Raw genomic sequence first — 18,379 nt, forward strand, 5'->3', positions numbered from 1 at the left:
GTCTTAGTCATGTGTGTCGATGAAGTGTGTGTGTCGTGTATGTAAGACAGACTCAATACACAAGCCTGATGATGGCAGATGAGATTCTGCCGAAACGTTGCTACAACTTTAAAAGCACAACTATAAAGACGTAGGAAAATACCTGAACAAAGCTGAATACCATACATATAAATAGATCCTCTTGGTTAGATCCTTTTAACCTTAAGGTAAAGGCATCAGACTAGAAACAGGAGACCATGGGTTCTAGTTCTGCCTAAGGCATGAAAGTCTGCTGGATGACTTTAGGTCAGTCACTCTCTGTCAATCCAGTCTGCCTCACAGGGTTGTGAGGAAAATAGGAGGAGAAAGGAGTATTAGCCAGGGTGGCATAGTGGTTAGAATGCAGTACTGCAGGCTACTTCTGCTGACTGCCAGCTGCCTGCAATTTGGCAGATTGAACCTCACCAGGCTCAAGATTGACTCAGCCTTGTATCCTTCCAGGGTGGGTAAAATGAGGACCCAAATTTTGGGGGGCAATAGGCTGACTCTGAAAACCACTTAGAGAGGGCTGTAAAAGCACTGTTGAGTGACAAGACTGTTAAGTCTTATTGCTATTGCTGTTGCTATTAGGTATGTTCAACATCTTGAGTTATTACAGGATATTAAAAAAATCTAAATGCTGTTCTCTGTCTTAATTCTAGTTAAGGCTGCAATAATTATAGCAATAGCACTTAGACTTATATGCCGCTTCATAGTGTTTTACAGCCTTCTCTAAGCGGTTTACAAAGTCTGCCTATTGCCCCCAACAATCTGGGTCCTCATTTTACCTACCTTGGAAGGATAGAAGGCCGAGTCAACCTTGAGCCGGCATATTATTCTTGACCTGACCTTGGATTTTCTTTCCCAAGAGTGGGAAGGGAGGCTGCCACCCAGAGAAGCAGAGCACATGGGTAGAGGAGAGGGCAGAGCCAGCAGCTGGCCTCCAGAGATAGTTGTGTGACAGTATTTGTTGCTGAGGAGCAATGCAGGGAGAGTGTCTTGCCTTCCTTCCCTCTTCTTCAGATTTGGGACTCAGGATCATTCTGTAGAACTGTTGTTATATCCATGATAATTAGGAAAGCAAATGCAACTCCAAAAAGTACATACATTTTTACTAGGAGGAGCTGGGGAGGGGTTGTTGCATGAGTTGTACTTGTGGCCTTTTCTGGGGCTGTTGGGTAGAAAGAACGCCTTGGTTCAAGAGATAAACCTTCAGTTAGCACAATTTCCCGCAGACCTTTGGGGGGTTTCCTTCATTAGAAATAGAATACTGGGCTAAAGCATTGAATGAAACAGTAAGGATGTGGTTCTGGTTGTTTCCTTGTGGTCTTGCAATTTCCTTCTGTGCTCATGTGAACTAGTCAGGATTGGGTAGTAGTTGTGCCTGGGCTTGACTGCGGCTCTTAGGAAACCAAAATTGGCTAACTGTGTCAGTAATCTATCCCATTGCTGTGTTTTCACGCAGCACACTTAACCATTCAACAACTCAGTGTTCAGAGGTTCTCACAATAAGGGACATGAACAATAAAAAACATAAGCAGATAAAGGAGGCTTATGCAGTACGCTAAGGCTCCTCCTCATAGTAATAAGTAAAATATACAATAAACCTGCAAAATAAATGTAAATATTCAGCCTTCACCCTGAGAGCTCTTGAGGCCATTCCAACCTTTTTTTCCATCCAAGGTCAATGGAAACATTTCAATGGGGGAAAAAATTCCATTGAAGCTCTTCCAATCCTGCCCCCATCCAGTCAGAATTAATCCCTCCATAGCCCCCACCCTCCTGCCAGAACTGATGAAGCTTCTTGGAGGAAAAGCAAAACTTCTTCTTCTTCCTCAAGGGGAAAAAAAAAACCCCAGTCCAGTTGCATTTTGAAAAAGCACCTTTGATACACTAAACCTCTTCTCATGGTATGCAAATGCAAGTTTCTAGTCTTTGTTTGGCCGCTTAAGGGTGTTGTGGAAACACATCCAACATACAGGCTGGATCTTCTCTGTAAGGGAGTTCTCTCTCTTCAAATCCTCCCCCCTCCATGTTTTTTTAATTACTCCACCAGGGTCTGTGCTGTCCTTACTGACAAAGACGGTAGTCCTGCCAAATACTAAGGAAGCAGCGTGCATGCTTGAGGGGATGGCAGCCGTGCAAGGGTTAAACCAGCGAGCTTCTGGATTGGTTAGTCGTCTTCTCTCTAGAGTTTGGGAAGTTCTGCAAGGGTGATGTAATGGGGTGGCCCCCGAGTGATGTCATTGCCACTTGGCATTCCCCTCCTGCTTCCAGAAAGGTGGGTGGGCAGGAAAGGAGGAGGGGAGCGAGTAGCAGACGAAAGCACTCTGCGGATGAGTATCTTTGGAAAGCTTTAGGCTGGGCTAAAATGTTTAGTAATTTAGGAGGAGGTCTTCCACATTTCAGTCTTGTGGTTTCCCTCCACCCCTCTTGCTGACGCAGAGTTAGAGGGGGACATTTTGCTGCTGCTCAAGGAAGCCTCATAAAGAAAGTAGCATTATGGTTGTGAGAGGCTTACTGCGATCCGTCTAAAAGTGCACACTTCCAGGATAGGTTTCGTGCACACCACCTTTTAGTCTGCAGGTTACTTCAGACCCTCTCTAAACCATCCTGTCTAGCCCAGATTTCCAGGCTACTGTAATGGCTATGCTGTAATCATTCCAGGTACAGCTACTTAAATCCTAAAACCTTTTGGTACTTTATCCAAGCCAGGATGCAAGCTGATCCATAGAGTTCCTAGAGCAACGGTCTCGAGCCTTGGCAACTTTAAAACTTGTGGACTTCCACTCCCAGAATTCCTCAGCCAGCAAAGCGGGAGTTGAAGTCCACAAGTCTTAAGGATGCTAAGGTTGAAGACCCCTGGCCTAGAGTGCTTCCCTTGTATGAAACATCCTAGGGTCCTTCTTAATGGAGCTGTGATCACAGGGAGCAACAATTACACGTACCAGCTAAGCTTCATGTTCTTTTGCCCGCATCAGTCAGTTCCAATTCTTGCAAATCTACTCATCCTCTCTCTCTCATCTCTATCTCTATCTCTGAAACCCAGCATCTTTGTTTATATTTATACTACACTGTCAATGCAATGCTTCCAGCTTGAACTTGCCCCAAAACAATATTGTAAATTCATTTTGGATTGTAAGAAAAGAATGGAACGATTGAGTCAATGTCTGAATAGCAATATTTTTAGGTCTATATTCTTTACAGGGTCAGAATATACATTTTCACACAATGCAGAATGCTTCTGAGACCAGCTTAGCTGGGAAAATGCACAGCAGTACCTGAGCAAATCACAACTCCCTGGGTGGCTGCTAGATTACCGTCTCCCAGGTTCTGCATTTGGATTGCAGTTAAAACCAGAGTCAATCAGAAGAGAGCTGGAAGGGACCTTGGAGGTCTTCTACTCCAACCCCCTGCTCAAGCAGGAGTCCCTATACCATTTCAGACAAGTGACCATCCAATCTCTTCTTAAAAACCTCTACTGAAGCCAAGCTGTTCCACTGGTTCATTGTCCTCACTGTTACGAAGTTTCTCCTTAATTCCAGGTTGCTTCTCTCCTTGATTAGTTTCCATCCATTGTTTCTTGTTTTTGCCTTCTGGTGCTTTGGAAAATAAGTTGACACCAGGGGTGGGATTCAAATTTTTAACAACCGGTTCTGTGGGCATGGCTTAGGTGGTGGGCATGGCTTGGTGGTCATGTGATTGGGTGGACATGGCTTGGTGGTCATGTTATTGGCTGGGTGTGGCCAACTCAATATCACTCACATCGAGGCATGCATCTCCTCGCCTTGCCTCTCATGCTACAACAGTCATAAGTGTGAAAAATGGTCATAAGTCACTTTTTTCAGTGCCATTGTAACTTTGAATGGTCACTCCACACAAGCAAAGTACCAGCAAAGGAGGGGGGGAAAACCCCAGAGAAGTTCCTGAGACAGGAAGTCTAGTCCTGCCAAGAACGTAATAAGGGTTAACGGAGAGGCAGTTTCTGTAAGCAACACCAGAATGTTTCCTTCCTGCCTTCCTTACAGGATTAGGCCAGTAATTTCTTCTAACAACTGGTTCTCCGAACTGCTTAGAATATTAACAACTGGTTCTAGCGAATAGGTGCGAACTGGTAGAATCCCACCCCTGGTTGACACCCCTCCCTCTTTCTTTGTGACAGCCTCTTAAACACTGGAATATTGCTATCATGTCCCCCGCTCCCCAGTCCTTCTTTTCTCTAGACCGGCCATATCCAATTCCTCCAAGGTTTCGTCACAACAAGCCTTGTGGCGTAAGGTAATCCTTGTCCCTTGAGACTGTCATTGCAGCTGCCTACCTGGAGTGCACAGGAAGGAAGGGGAGGAGCAATTGGTTAGAAGCAATGCGAGTCTGTGGCAGCAGAAAGGATGGAGCAGGCTTTCAACTCAATGCAGAGCAGCGGGTACCCTTGCCCAGCAGCGTGCAAGCTATTTTAATCGGCCAGCAGGCAAATGTGGGAAGCAGACTGAGACAAGGGGGATCCTGCCTGGTCCTGGAGATGTGCCTAGAAATGGGGAAACAAGGCAAGAGAGGGAGTTCGCAAACCCAGCCAGCTACTCCTTCAGATGGGGCTAATGTGAAGGATTCCTTTCTTCCTCTAGAGATGTCTAGGAAACTTTCATTTTAAACCTTGGGATTTGCCAACCGTGGGCTGGAGGTACTTAAGTGTTTGTCTGGCACATTTTCACTGAATCTTGAATTTAAGCTTATAAACGGACTTTCTTCCTATGTTCAGTAGATGATGGTCTAAGATTTCATAACGAGGCATGCATTTATTGGGAAAGGAACCCCACTGAAAACCGGTGCTTGCTTACAAGCAAGGTTTTCGGGATTTACGTTTTTAGTTGTTACATTTTTTAATCAGATCATTGCAAGTGCCATTTTTGCAGAACAGGTATGAGTTAAACCATTAGAGCACCCAGCTTGCTTGCTGGGGGACCTCTGGGACTTGACATCCACATATAGTATACTAGTTCGATACCCATGCTTCGCTACGAAACTATGTGGTTGAGCTTAGTTTTGGGGGAGGAAAATAAGGGGGTGGGTGGGATACTGCCTCTGTCTACCAGCATCCATCAGTATTCATCTGGCTAGCGTCCTGTCAGTGTGTAAGAGAGTTGAGGGTTGTTTGGAAACTGAAACAGTATTTGCTCTGTGAGCAAGAAGGAGACAGCAAGGAGCCTGTGTGTGGCTTAGCTCAACTGTTCTGTACTAAAGCTGGTTGCTGCTGTGAAACTGAAACTGAAACTCTTCTCCTCTGCTTGTGCTTTGCATTTGGAACAGATTTCTTTTCAGGTGGGGAGAGGGAGTAGGATTCCTTAGCATCAGAGCGTGTTAATAATAATAATATAGGAAATACCGATGCTCTGATGGGCATTTCGAAAAATCCTTTCTTACTGAGTACCTAAGAAGCCAAGAGGAACATACGTGCCAAATTTCAAGTTTGTAGGCTTTACGGTTCTGGAGATTTTGTGTTGATGCGTGAGTGGTATTTCGCTTTTTTATATATATATATATTATAGTTGCTGAGGTTGAGTAACACTGCAAAGAAGTAGAAAAGCAAAACATTATGCCTCAATATTGCCAAACAAAGCATGAAGGCAAACATTTGCTTCAAAAGAAATGCATGCACCAAAGATCTTTGGAAACAGCAGTGCATCATCTCTCTTGATGTGGCACAGTGCTGCCACATTCAGGGCAGCAGCACCAGAAACTATCTAAATATCTAAAGCAGGGATCCCCAATACCCGGGCCGTGACCCAGTACCAGGCTGTGGCCTGTTGATACGCATTTATGCATGTGTTCAGATACTGTGGAAGCAGCGGGTGAATGTCTACACAGCAGCTCCATTTGTGTGCAGAATCATACCCTCTCCCCACTTCGCACCAGGCCACAAAGCCGGAAAAGTTGGGGGACCACTCATCTAAAAAGGAAGACCTTTTTCAGGGAACAGGCCTAACTTTTGAGTCTGCCCAGAAAAAAATGTTACTTGAGCATATTATAGAAAAAGCATGAAATGAACACATGAACATCCTACATTCAAAAATGAAATCCAATGGCAATCAGTGCAAGAAAATAGCAATGGTTATTCCAGTGAAAGCATTCAACTTCTTCAGAAAATTGAGAGGCAAAATCCTAAAATATTTGGTGGGATTCAAATTTTTTTACTACCGGTTCTGTGGAGGTGGCTTGGTGGGCGTGGCAGGGGAAGGATACTGTAAAATCCCCATTCCCTCCCCACCCCACTAACCTGTTTTCCAGCTCCATTCTCCTGTGCAGGGCAACAAAAGAAGACCCAGCCAATCAGCTGGGACTTGGGAGGCAGAGAAGAGATGAGGGTGGGGCCAGTCAGAGGTGGTATTTGCCGGTTCTCCGAACTACTCAAAATTTCCGTTACCGGTTCTCCAGAACTGGTCAGAACCCGCTGAATAACACCTTTGGAGCGGGAGTTAAAAAAGAAAAGCCAGAAGGATGGCCACGACTGTGCAACCGAACACATGCATAAATGCGTACAAAGGGGCAGAGCTTTAATCGCAGGTCACAATCGACACCTTGACTTTTTCGACAGCTCTCCTGTGGATGCCTCTGAGGAAGTTAATAACACCGGAAATTACTAAGGGTATCCTTGATTTACGACCATAATTGAGCCTCGAATTGCAATCACTAGTCATGTCAGATCCTTAAGTGGGTCATCAAACGACCATGCTTGATTTTATGACTTTTCTTTTTGCAGTGGTGCTAAAGCAAAGATTGTGGTCGTTAAACCAACACTGCAGTCATTAAGTGAAACCATTCCCTGCAACCAACATTCTTTGCTGGAAACTGGAAGCAAATGTCAGCTATTGGTGAAAACATTATAAATCACGGTCACAAGACTACGGGACAGCCATAAATGCAGGCCAGCTGCTGAGCACCTGTGGAAGAGCTTGGTCCTCCTTTGAACTTCGAATCCAGGTCATGTCCCTTTTGGGGGTATATTGTAACTTTGAACGGTGACTACGTGACCAGTCGTAAGTCAAGGACTACCAGTAAAATAAGAATTAAGAATTAAATTGAAACCCTTGGCAATTAAATACCACTTTAATTATTTAAAGTTCTTTACAAGAGATAAAAAGGAAATCCATTCCCTTAGTTCTGCATGCTGTATGTTGCATAGAAAGGGTGGACCTCGTATCACTGCTAGATGATCTTGAAGTATCTGTGGGAAACTCACCTGTGACCCCTGTTAATGGGTGTGTGGATGTTGTTGTAAAAACTGTTAATCTTTCAAGTGATGGTGCATCACTTTGCTGCCTTACGTGGGAAATTGGTTAAAGGGAAGTGACATTATATATATATATATATATACTGTCGGAGTTCTGTTTGTGAATGGTGTATTTCTTGGAACCCTGACACTTACCTCCTTTTTCTCATGAAATACCGATGGGGTTAGATAATGTATTTTTTTTTTCACTTCTCACCTCCTTTTTCTCATGACATACTGACAGGTTAGAAAGAGTCAGTGAGGTCAAGCCTTTGAAAGCCCTTGAAAGCTTACTGAATTTCTGGTTTAATCCTATGGAATTTGCATTCCAGAATGAGATAAGCCTGGTTGTTAGAAAACAGAAAGCCAAGTGAATGGACCCGTGGAAGAATTAAAAATTGAAACAAAGAGAAAGGAGCTTTATATATTTCCATTAGATATTTGAATGTAACTTTTTGTTTTTTGCTCTGGGTACAGAGGTGGTATTCAGCAGGTTCAGACCAGTTCTGGAGAACTGATAGCGGACATTTTGAGTAGTTTGGAAAACTGGCAAATATTACCTCTGCCTGGCCCCACCCCCATCTATTGTCTGCCTCCCAAGTCTCGGGAGAGAGAAAAACGGGCCTCCCGGAGGCTCCAGAAAGCCTCCAGAGCCCAGGTAGGAGGAAAACAGGCCTTCTGGAGGCTCAATGAAAGCCTCCGGAAGCCGGGAAGACCCCCCCCCACCACCCAACCCCCCACCAACCCAAAAAAAAAAAAAAAAATAAAAAAAATAAAAAAAAAAAAAAAAAAAAAAAAAAAAAAAAAAAAAAAAAACCCCAAAAAAAAAAAAAAAAAAAAAAAAAAAAAAAAAAAAAAACAAAACCCCCCAAAAAACCCCCCCCCCCCCCCCCCCCCCCCCCCCCGAGGAAAAAATGGGTCTTCCAGAGGCTCGGGAAGGCCGGAAATGGGCCCGTTTCTGGCCTACACAGAGCTTCCAGAGCCTGGGAGGCCATTTTCGCCCTCCCAGAGGCTCAAGGAAAGTCTCCGGAGCCTGGGGAGGGTGAAAATGGCTCCCCGGCCATGGTGCAGGTGGCCAACTAGGCCACGCCCACCATGGCCACACCCACCCAGCAGCCGGGCAGAAACCAGTTGCTACATTTTATTAAGCCCACCCCAATCATAAATATGAGTCAGTTGGCAAGTGTCTGAATTTTGATCACATGACCATAGGGATGCTGCAATGGTCAAAAGTGTGAGAAACACTCATAAGTCACATTTTTCAGTGCCATTGTAACTTTGAACGGTCATGAAATGAACTGTTGTAAGTCAAGGACTACAGTATAAAGTTAATATCACAAAAACCAATCTTTCTGGTATCAATTGCAGACTCTAAACATCTTCTTAAAGGGGTGATTTTAGAGGGAAACAGGCGTAATCCTTTGAAACATGTCCTAGAAGGTCACTTTGTCTAATGAAGGAGAGTCTCCACCATTAAGACTCCAAGTCCATATGGCAGTGGCTCCTATTTAAATAGGGATTGCATGAAAATCCTTGGTCTGAAATGCTGGGTTGAAGAAATTACAATAGACATGTGTACTCTATTATTCTGAATCAAAACCAAAGAATCCACCTTATTAATATAATTAACTTAATTACTGCATTAATCCATGGATGGTAAGCTGCCCACCAATGTTGCAAGGCATCTTACCAGAATAACAGACTTGGAAGGGACCTTGGAGGTCTTCTAATCCAACCTCCAACTCAAGCAGGAGACCCTATACCATTTGTAACTAGCAGATAATCAGAGTTGGAAGGGACCTTATAGGTCATCTAGTCCAATCCCCTTCACAAGCGGGAGACCCTACGCATTTCTGACAAATGATAAATCTCAGACAAGTGGTTGTCCAATCTCTTCTTAAAAACCTCCAGTAATGGAGCACTTCACCACCAACTCCCCAACTGGCAACATCCATATAATACACTTAACCAGTTCAAATATAATCCCAGCAGATGCATTCATACAAGATGGTTTGGCTTGATTAATGTTAACCTTGGTTGGGTTTTTTTGTGGCTTAGTGTGTTGGGGACTCCAGCCATTTGGTTCATTTAGGATTCAGTTTACTCTAAATGAGTCAATAAATAAGTTGTGTGAATCCAGCCATTAGAGACTCCTAGACACTGTCATCAAAATTCAGTGAGTAAATCGTAATGTAACAGCATACTTTTCAGGGGAGGCTAAATCAAATCAAAGGCATAATGTACCTATTTTATTCACCTCTCAAACTTGGGGGGGGGCACGCACGAAGGAAATACCATTGTGACACCATTGGTTCTTACTTTGACTTCTGTGTTAAAAACTATTTTTAATAAAAGCCAGGCTTTTAAAGATAAATATGATATGCACCTCTTTGCAAGCCACAGTCACTGGTTTCCTACATTATGCTGAGCCAAAATGAAGCAAACCACATTAAAGGGACCGATGAGGCCTCAGATCTACCCTCTTGGCTCTTTGGAAACTGCTGTTGGAAGTAGGAAATATTGGGTGGGGGGGGGTGAGAGAGAAGAAAGAGGTTCTAGTCTGTCATTTGATTCCAGAGCTTAAACAGAGAATTCAAGGACAAAGGAGACGAAGCTGAGAGCAGCAGTACGAAAGATATTTGAGAACTTTCCTCTTATTTCCAGCTCCATTTCAAATTAAACATAAAGTTAAGGGTTGGGGGGAAATACAGTCAAGGAGATGATGCCTTCAAATGGCCTAAAAGCAGAGGAATTTTTCACCTGGAAATTCAGAAGCAAGTACAGTGGTACCTCGGTAATCGTCATTAATTAGTTCCGGGAGGCATGATGAGTACCAAAAACAATGAGTGCCAAACAAATTTTGCCCATAAGGAACAATGTAAATAAATTTAATGCGTTCCCAAACCAAAGACAACACACATTTTAAGGCATTTTAAAAAGATGGGGTTGTATATCATTACATGAGAAATAAACCCAAGAATTAATAAATACTTAGGTTAAATAAAATAAAAAAGCTTCATTTTTTTACTGATGAGGGAGGGGAGCGCAAAAGTGCACAAAATGGTCACAGAAGCAAAGATATGCACATGGCAAGATCTACTGCATGACTAACGTGTCCCTCTTTGTTTCTGTGGAAAAAGTAGCGAGTCACGAGGCAAACCAAAACCGGCTAGTTCTAATTTGCTCATTGCATACCAAACGATGAGTACCAGGACAAAATTTTCACAGCAAAATGAATTGAGTACTTAATTGGATGAGTCTCAAAACAGTTGAGTACCAAGGTACCATTGTACACTTTTTCTCCCTGTCAGTGTGGCAAAGGGCAAGTAATAATTGGTTGGGCAAATTGTGGTTAAATTGCTACACCTTGCTTATTTATTTATTTATTTATTTATTTAGTCAATTGCTTACAAGATAATAGGTATAAGTAAAAACATACAATAGTTATGCATCCATGGATACATATAAGAAAAATAAAAGAAACAATAGGACAGGGACGGTAGGCACATTGGTGCGCTTATGCACGCCCCTTACAGACCTCTTAGGAAAGGGGTGAGGTCAATAGTAGACAGTCTAAGGTTAAAGTTTTTGGGGTTTGAGGAAGAAACCACAGAGTCAGGTAGAGTATTCCAGACATTGACCACTCTGTTTAATTTTTTAATTAATTAATTTTTAATTAATTAATGTTTTTAGACTGATGCTTCCCTATGTCATATATGTGTGTGTGGGTGGGTGTATAGGTGTAATGGTTATCTTTTGAGAGCTGAATGCAGCGAAATTTCATTTTAATGTATGCTGATTAGTGTACATTTAAAATGACAATAAAGTATTATTCTATTGTATTCTTTAATTGGTGCACTGGTTTAGCAGAACCAGGAAACTAATGGGATTTCCAACAAAATGTGAGAAGAGAGCTAAGTCCTTGCATATTTTCAGAAGCCACTTTGCATCTGGTCAGTCATTAGAACAATTCTTTTTTCAAAAAAAATAATCCGTTTCATATTATCTGATGCTATTGGCATTGCTGGAAGGGTACTTACCTTGCAGTTTGAACGTAATTGATTAGCTGCAGATTCTAAATGGCAGCTGATTCATCAGCCACAACATCTGTCAGTTCACTGAGAGTGTTTAGTGACCAGATACTATGCTTGCAGTTAATTATAAATCATGGTAATAGACAAAATCCATTTTGGAACAAAATGGTTGTGTCCGAACAACACACTTTGCCCAGCAAATAACATTTCCACACAATATCTTTAGCTGTAGCCTAATAGGACAGCGGGTAAATTCACGACCGGCATGAATGATCAGAGTTTCAAGGATCTAATTAAAATAATCAACACTTAGATGCATTTGTAATATTATTTGAAGAAATAATTATTGAGTATTTCTCAGTATCAGCAACTTTACAATGTGTGGGCTTCAAGTCCCAGAATTCCCCAGCTAGGTGTTTGTAAATTAGCCAAAAATTCAATGAAATGTGCAACTATGCAAAGTGACCCATACATCGGAGGTGGGGACAACGGGACACAGAAACTAATAGTCTAAAGCCTAAAGTAGATTTCACCTAATGAATGAAGCCAAATATAAATGTCCCAGGAAAATGTTACAGGATCCTATCAGGATCGGTCACTGGGAACAGAGATTTTGTCTTCCGAGCTTTTGTGTTGAAGCCCATCTTTAGGGATCTTCTCTCCATCAGAGAGTGTGCTGTATCTGTGCGTGTTATTTATGTGGTACCTGTTGTATGTGACTTTTTAGATGTTGATTGGGGAGTGTTGATGGCTGGCTATTAAGTTATTGGCTGTCATTTGCTTGTGCTGCCCAGCTCTTGCTTCTAAGTACTTGATAAGCTGGTGGCAAATCAAGTATTCTTGTTGACTGGTGTGGGGCCTGTTTCTCAGACTTCAAACATTTCACTTCTCATTGAAGAAGCTTCTTCAGTCTGAACTGAAGAAGCTTCTTGGATGAGAAATGAAAGGTCTTCAAGGAAAAACAAAGTAAGTCCAGCTGCCTTTTGAAAAAGTATCTTGGGAATCCAGCTGGTTTACAAAAAATAATGGATCGGGAAGCTAAAGACCACAATATGTCCCAGGTTATCACAGGTCAAGCAAAACAGAACAATATTTATTATGGTCCTAGACCAGCATATGTTCCCTAAGTAGTTTGGTGCCCGTGAACCACTGTGCCACTTTCTGGCCCAAAGATTCCTAGGAGTTATATGAATGGGTGCAATGGTTCAACTGAGTGGACAAGATGGCTTCTTTTGAGGTTCTGGAAGAGATTCTGGATGTGACCTTAATCCTACTTCATGATACAGAACTTGTTCCAGAAATGGAATTGCCCACAACTGCTTTGGTCTTGTCAGGATTTTTACAGTGCATCATGTGGCATGAAAAGAAAAACAGAGATTTTGCAACAGGCCACATCTAAATAAGAAGTGAATCTCCTGTGTCATTTCTCTTCGGGAGAAATCCACAGCAGCTATGCCTGTCTGGCCCCTCCCATGTAAAATACTCAGAAGAAGAATAAAAATAGAGATTACTTCTGCATGCTCCTAGCCTTTTTTCTTTCTTTCTAAAAATTGAGGTTCTTCTTGTCCACCAGAACTTATGTTGGGTTATCTCAATTAATTTCTCCAAATCCTGTATAAAGACATCTAGAGTCCCTCTCTGTAATTTGTGGTTGTGAATTAGTTATAGGAATGAGTGAAGAAATATATTCTATTATTAGTCTCAAATCTGCTGTCATATCCTCTGCTTCATGGGGACATTAAGAGGTCACTTTCGAAAAAGGATTCAGAGGAAATTAACGTTCCTTCTTTCTCTTATTGGCATGGATTCCTCTCATTGAGCTGAAAGGAGCAGTCAACTAAGAAAATATTCTAGATAGATGTCTTCATTGAACCAGGACCGCATATATTTATAGTGTTACAATACTTCTTAATTTGATCAGGACTGTACCAGTATGCAGTCCTCTCTATGTGTCCCAGATGGATTATTTTAAAAGTCCAAAAAACCAGAACTGTAGCAATCCACAAAACGAAAGATTGGGTTTAATAATCTCATAATGGCTAAATTCACACTGCCTCTTACCTAGGGAAGTATGGTCCAATGGTTTAGCCATTTAAATTTTCTCCCCCTTAGCCTGAAGAGCATTTCATAATAAGACATAAAATATTCCACTTGGGGCTACATTTACATAATATAACTGGGGCATTTCAAGATCAGCTTGTTGGGTGAACCCCAAAACTGTTAACTCTAGATCTGGGGGATCATTCTACTTCCAATGTATTCTGTAAAAATCCTTAGCCAAAGCAGCTTCCCCTAATCAGGATATACAGGTAGTGCTCAACTTATGACCACAATTGAGCCCAAAATTCATGTTGCTAAGTGAGGAATTTGTTAAGTGAGTTTTGCCCCATTTTACAACTTTTCTTGCTCTGTTTGTTAAGTGAATCACTGCAGTTGTTAAATTAGTAACTTGGTTGTTAAGTGAATCTGGCCAGGGGTGGGATTCAAATTTTGTAACAACCGGTTCTGTGGGCGTGGCTAGGTGGGCGTGGCCATGTGACTGGGTGTGCGTGGCTTCTTTTTGGAGAGGGGCGGGGCCAGCCAGGGGAAAGATTTGCCAGTTCTCCGAACTGCCCAGAATCATAACAACTGGTTCTATAGAACTGGTTCAAACCAGTAGAATCCCACCCCTGAATCTGGCTTCCCCATTGGTTTTCCTTGTCGGAAGACCACAAAAGGTGACCACATGCCCCCCCACCCCCGGGACACTGTGACCATCATAAATGTGAGTCAGTTGTCAAGCATCTGAATGTAAATCATGTGATCATGGGAAAACATGTTACAATTTTTGAGCATCCCTAATGTTTGGAAACTGAAAGTTGAAAAATTTGATACACCCTAAAATTGGATCGGCCATAAGTGTGAAAAATGGTCATAAGTCACTTCTTTCAGTGCCGTTGTAACTTCAAGCGGCCACTAAGTGAAGTGTTGTTAAGCCCAGGACTACCTGTACAATGGAACCCAGAAACAGATTTCATACAATATATCACACATTTCTAGGGTCACACTTCTAAATTAGCTTTCCTGCACTGCCCACTGGTCTTCCAAGGAAACACAATATTGTAGAAGTAGATAATGATGGGGAAACAATGGTATTCCAGTTTTTTTTAAAAAAAAAATCTTAGTGCTAAGGCTTGGCAGCCACAGAACACCTGTCCTAATCACTAATTGGCTAAATAGTCCAAGATGCACTCATGGATCCTGGTATAAGCAAAAGAGAAATAGCCACTGGAGTAAGACAACACAAGGACACAAGATGCTGTGTTGCACGGGAACAAGGCGACAAGGAAGAACTGAACAAGGTTTCTCTTTTTCCCAAATCAGTGGCTCTTAACCTAACAAGCATGTGCTACCGAATCCAAGAGTAATTTGGTCTGACTAAATCAGTAGCAGTCTAAATTAAGCATGCTGGTCAAACACAACCCCTCTGAACCTGTGGGATTATGACTCCTTCAAGCTCTGCTTTTGGAAGCTTTGCATGTGGTAAGTTTCCATTAAAAGTCCTGAGGCTGAAAACCTATTTTCTTATTGTCCCTGCAGGTGCTGCGAATGTGGAGCTTTGCTTTCCCATCAGTACTACGAGAAGGATGGTCGTCTCTACTGCAAAAAGGATTACTGGGCCCACTTTGGGGAACTGTGCCATGGCTGCTCAGAGCAGATCACCAAAGGGCTTGTCATGGTAAGAGAGGACATCCATGGAGAGCATCACTGGATGATATAACTTGGGGTTTTTTGGGGGGAGGGGGCAACAATGCAAGTGATCACAATCCAAAAAGCAAGTGGGGCAGAAAAAAGAAGTAAGTAGAGCCATGGCAAAAACTCAGCATGATATTATTTAATTTAAATGGAAAATGTAACACTGACTGCATGAAATACAATCCCGGTGATTATTGTTCCCTATGTTTAATAATGTTGTCCTTTCGTCTGGCAATTCAGAGGTCAGCTTTAAAGGGATATGGATTGTTAAGATGCAGTGATGAAGGCCTGCTTGTGCATCTCTGATCTCTAAGGCTGTCCAGCATATTTTTCCTCTGGCTGTGGCCATTGATGTGGAAATAGTGAGCAAGAAATACACCTTTGCACCGGATTCAGAACTGCATATAACCAAATCATGAACCTTTTTTTTTTTCTGGATGCTGCTACTTCAGAAATGCTATGGCTATTGCAAAGGGCATAAAGACAGGTCCAATCTAAAGGTCCTTCCATTGGTTTTCAGCTTTTCTTTTTGGAAATGGGAAAAAAAGAGAGAGGGGGGAGGGAGGGAGGGAGGGAGAGAAAGACCTAACAAAAGAGGAGGTGGAGGAGGAGGAGGAATAGATGTGGAGCTACCAACCAGTGCTTGCAGAGGGAGGGAGACAAAAATTGAATGAGAGGCGACTGCCGGAGCATAGATCTCCTTAAATCCTTTCGTCTGGTATTTGGTTACTTAAATACAGCAATAGAAAAAAGAGACATGTATTGGAGGGAAAATAGACTATCCTTGGCACCAACGTCAACCATCAAAGTCGTGTAGGTAGAAGATGATAACGAACAGGATATGCCCTTTTTTCCTCTCTCCAGAGCCTATAGCACCTTTGCAGGTGAGAACCTGGGAAAATGGCACAGGGGGAGCCATTAAGCCCTATTCCCCAACAGCAAGTCCCAGCACTAGCTAGCCCTGCTGCTTTTAATCAAGCTTTGTTCTCATTGCTTTTAATAAGCTCAAGGCATTGTTTCCACATACTTTCACTATGGTTTCCTAGTTGTCTTTCATTTCTTAGTCTTCATTTGTTAGTTAACTCTGTTCTTACTACAAAACAGTATTGTCAATTACACTCAAGTTTGATTGCCAAACCACCTCTCCTTCTCACAAAGCGTTATGTGTCATGGACAAGTTGGCACGTCCAAAGGAAACAACAGTTGCTTTAGAAAATATTCGTTTTTATAAGAGCAATATAGGAAAGGAAGCATCAGAGTCCAAACCCAGCTATTATAAATGCAAAGTCCATTTGACTTCTCTCTTTCTGGGAAGAGCCAGTTTGTGTGGTGGTTAAGATGCTGGCTTAGAAACCAGGAGATAGTGAGTTTTAGTCCTGCCTTAGGCATGAAAAACTGGCTAAACAACTTTGGGCCAGTCGTTCTCTCTAAGTCCAACTCATTTTATAGGATTATCATTGTGAGTAAAATAAGAAGAGAAAGGAATCTTAGTTATGCTCACTGCCTTAACTTATTTATAATGTAATAAAAAAAATTAATGTAATAAAAATAGATAAATAAACAAATATGTACTCCAGTAACCTAATTTTTCATCAAAATGCACAAAGGTAAATATAGCTGAGTTGTTTTCTTTTTATAGGTTAAAGCAACGCTCTACTTCATACTTGTAATACACAAAAGGCAGAAAATTGAGATCTTTAAATTGGTTTAAATTGGATCTTGGTAGCACACGTAAGTGCCATAGCAACCCACTAACCTCTAAAATAATGATGGTGATAATGAGTAGGATGATATCCATAATACACATAATAACAGTAGTGGTGGTGGTAGTTACTATGATAACATAAATAATAAATAATAATGTATTATTTTAAAGTATATTATTATTTAAAATATTTTATAAATATTTTATTTATAAAATAAAAATATTTTATCTTAAATAATAATAATATACTTTAAAATAATATATTAAAATGGCAAAAAGCAGAAGGCCAAATTGGCAAGAATGGCCAAATTGGCATGAGAATTTGGCCATTTTTAATTAGATGCCTATTTATTTTATACATACATGTATACACACACACACACACATTTATTTTTAGCATTTTTGACCATGCAAAAATCACATGATTGTGGCCACTGCTTGAAATAATTGTTGATTCATATTTTAAAGGAATACCCAAAAGGGAAGTAACTACTTGGCCAGAAAACAAGCAAAAAGACCTCATATTAGCACCAGAGCATTTTTGTTCGATGTGAACATGCAGTCTACCTTTCAGAGGTCTGCCAGGGGTTTATGAGAATATAACAGAAATTTAAGAAATTTAGATAGAATCTAAAGAGGATTGTACAATAAAGAATCAAATTGTTTCTGTGGCAAAGTGAAGAAACACATCTTTAAATTTTTTAAGAGATTGTCTGTCATGAGACTTATGGGAAACCACCAACCTAAAAGGGAAACTGAATTGTTGGTCAATCCCAGGATGAGAGTATTATGTGGGTGTCCTCTAGTCAGAAGTGTCTGCAGAAATGAGGAAGAAATTGAATGTTTCTGAGTTAAGACAGAAAATAACAGCTGTGGGATGAACTAATGGAAAATATGGAGAAACTGACAGAAAGCCTTTTAGAGAAGGTAGGGAAGGAAATCCACAACGTGACGTTAATTGTGAACCCAACCGTGGCATTTAGCATTTGGAGCATATGGGGTTATAGATCTAAACATGCCAGAATAAATTATGAGGTAATAGTAATTTTGTCTGAGGATAATGAGGAAATGTGAAGCAAAAGAAATACATTATGGAAAGTACAATGGTGATTTTAAATGCAATATGGATCTTATTCCATGAAAGATCTGGAGAAATCTAACGATCCTTCTTAGGTTCCACCAGGCACAGCTGTTTGGGTTGCCAAAAGCTCAGAAAGTTAAAAAATGCTGGTCTGCAGTGTTAAGAGTGTCTGCTACAATCAGTTGGCCAGGGAGATTCAATATTTAGCAGCTACTCAACACTCTCTCCCACTCCTTCCCTCTCCCTCTCTCTCTCTGTTTCACACACACAGACTCCCTGATTCAGTTCAGCAAGACTGAAGTAGAACTACCTTCCCCAAATGCCTCACTGTTGTATCTGAAGATCTATAAGTCAGGAAGCTGGAATCAGAGTAGCCCAAGTTGGAAAGGAAGAAGGCAATAACTCCAAATGCAGTTTAAGAGCTTGATCTTAGGCATGCCTTGAGACTTCTATAGAGAAAAAATTAAGAAAGCATTAGAGAGAGAGAAAAGGGCAGTCCGAAGTCCAAGGCAGCAGAGCTGTTGCTCCATTGTAAAGTGCAA

At 41.5% G+C, this 18,379-nt stretch overlaps 1 protein-coding gene across 2 annotated transcripts in view; it reads left to right on the plus strand.

Annotated features, from left to right (window-relative positions):
- Positions 1 to 18,379, plus strand: part of LIMK1 (LIM domain kinase 1) — a 53,743-nt gene that overhangs the window by 8,104 nt on the left and 27,260 nt on the right. For both annotated transcript variants that reach the window (XM_087958882.1, XM_026671670.2), the window contains one exon: positions 14,896 to 15,034. In XM_087958882.1, the coding sequence (XP_087815008.1) occupies positions 14,896 to 15,034 (139 nt within the window). The remainder of the gene's footprint in view (positions 1 to 14,895; positions 15,035 to 18,379) is intronic.

This window comes from Notechis scutatus, chromosome 1 (assembly GCF_049901735.1).
Source record: "Notechis scutatus isolate UNSWTSFEM ecotype Mainland chromosome 1, rNotScu1.2, whole genome shotgun sequence".
Lineage (NCBI taxonomy): Eukaryota > Metazoa > Chordata > Lepidosauria > Squamata > Elapidae > Notechis > Notechis scutatus.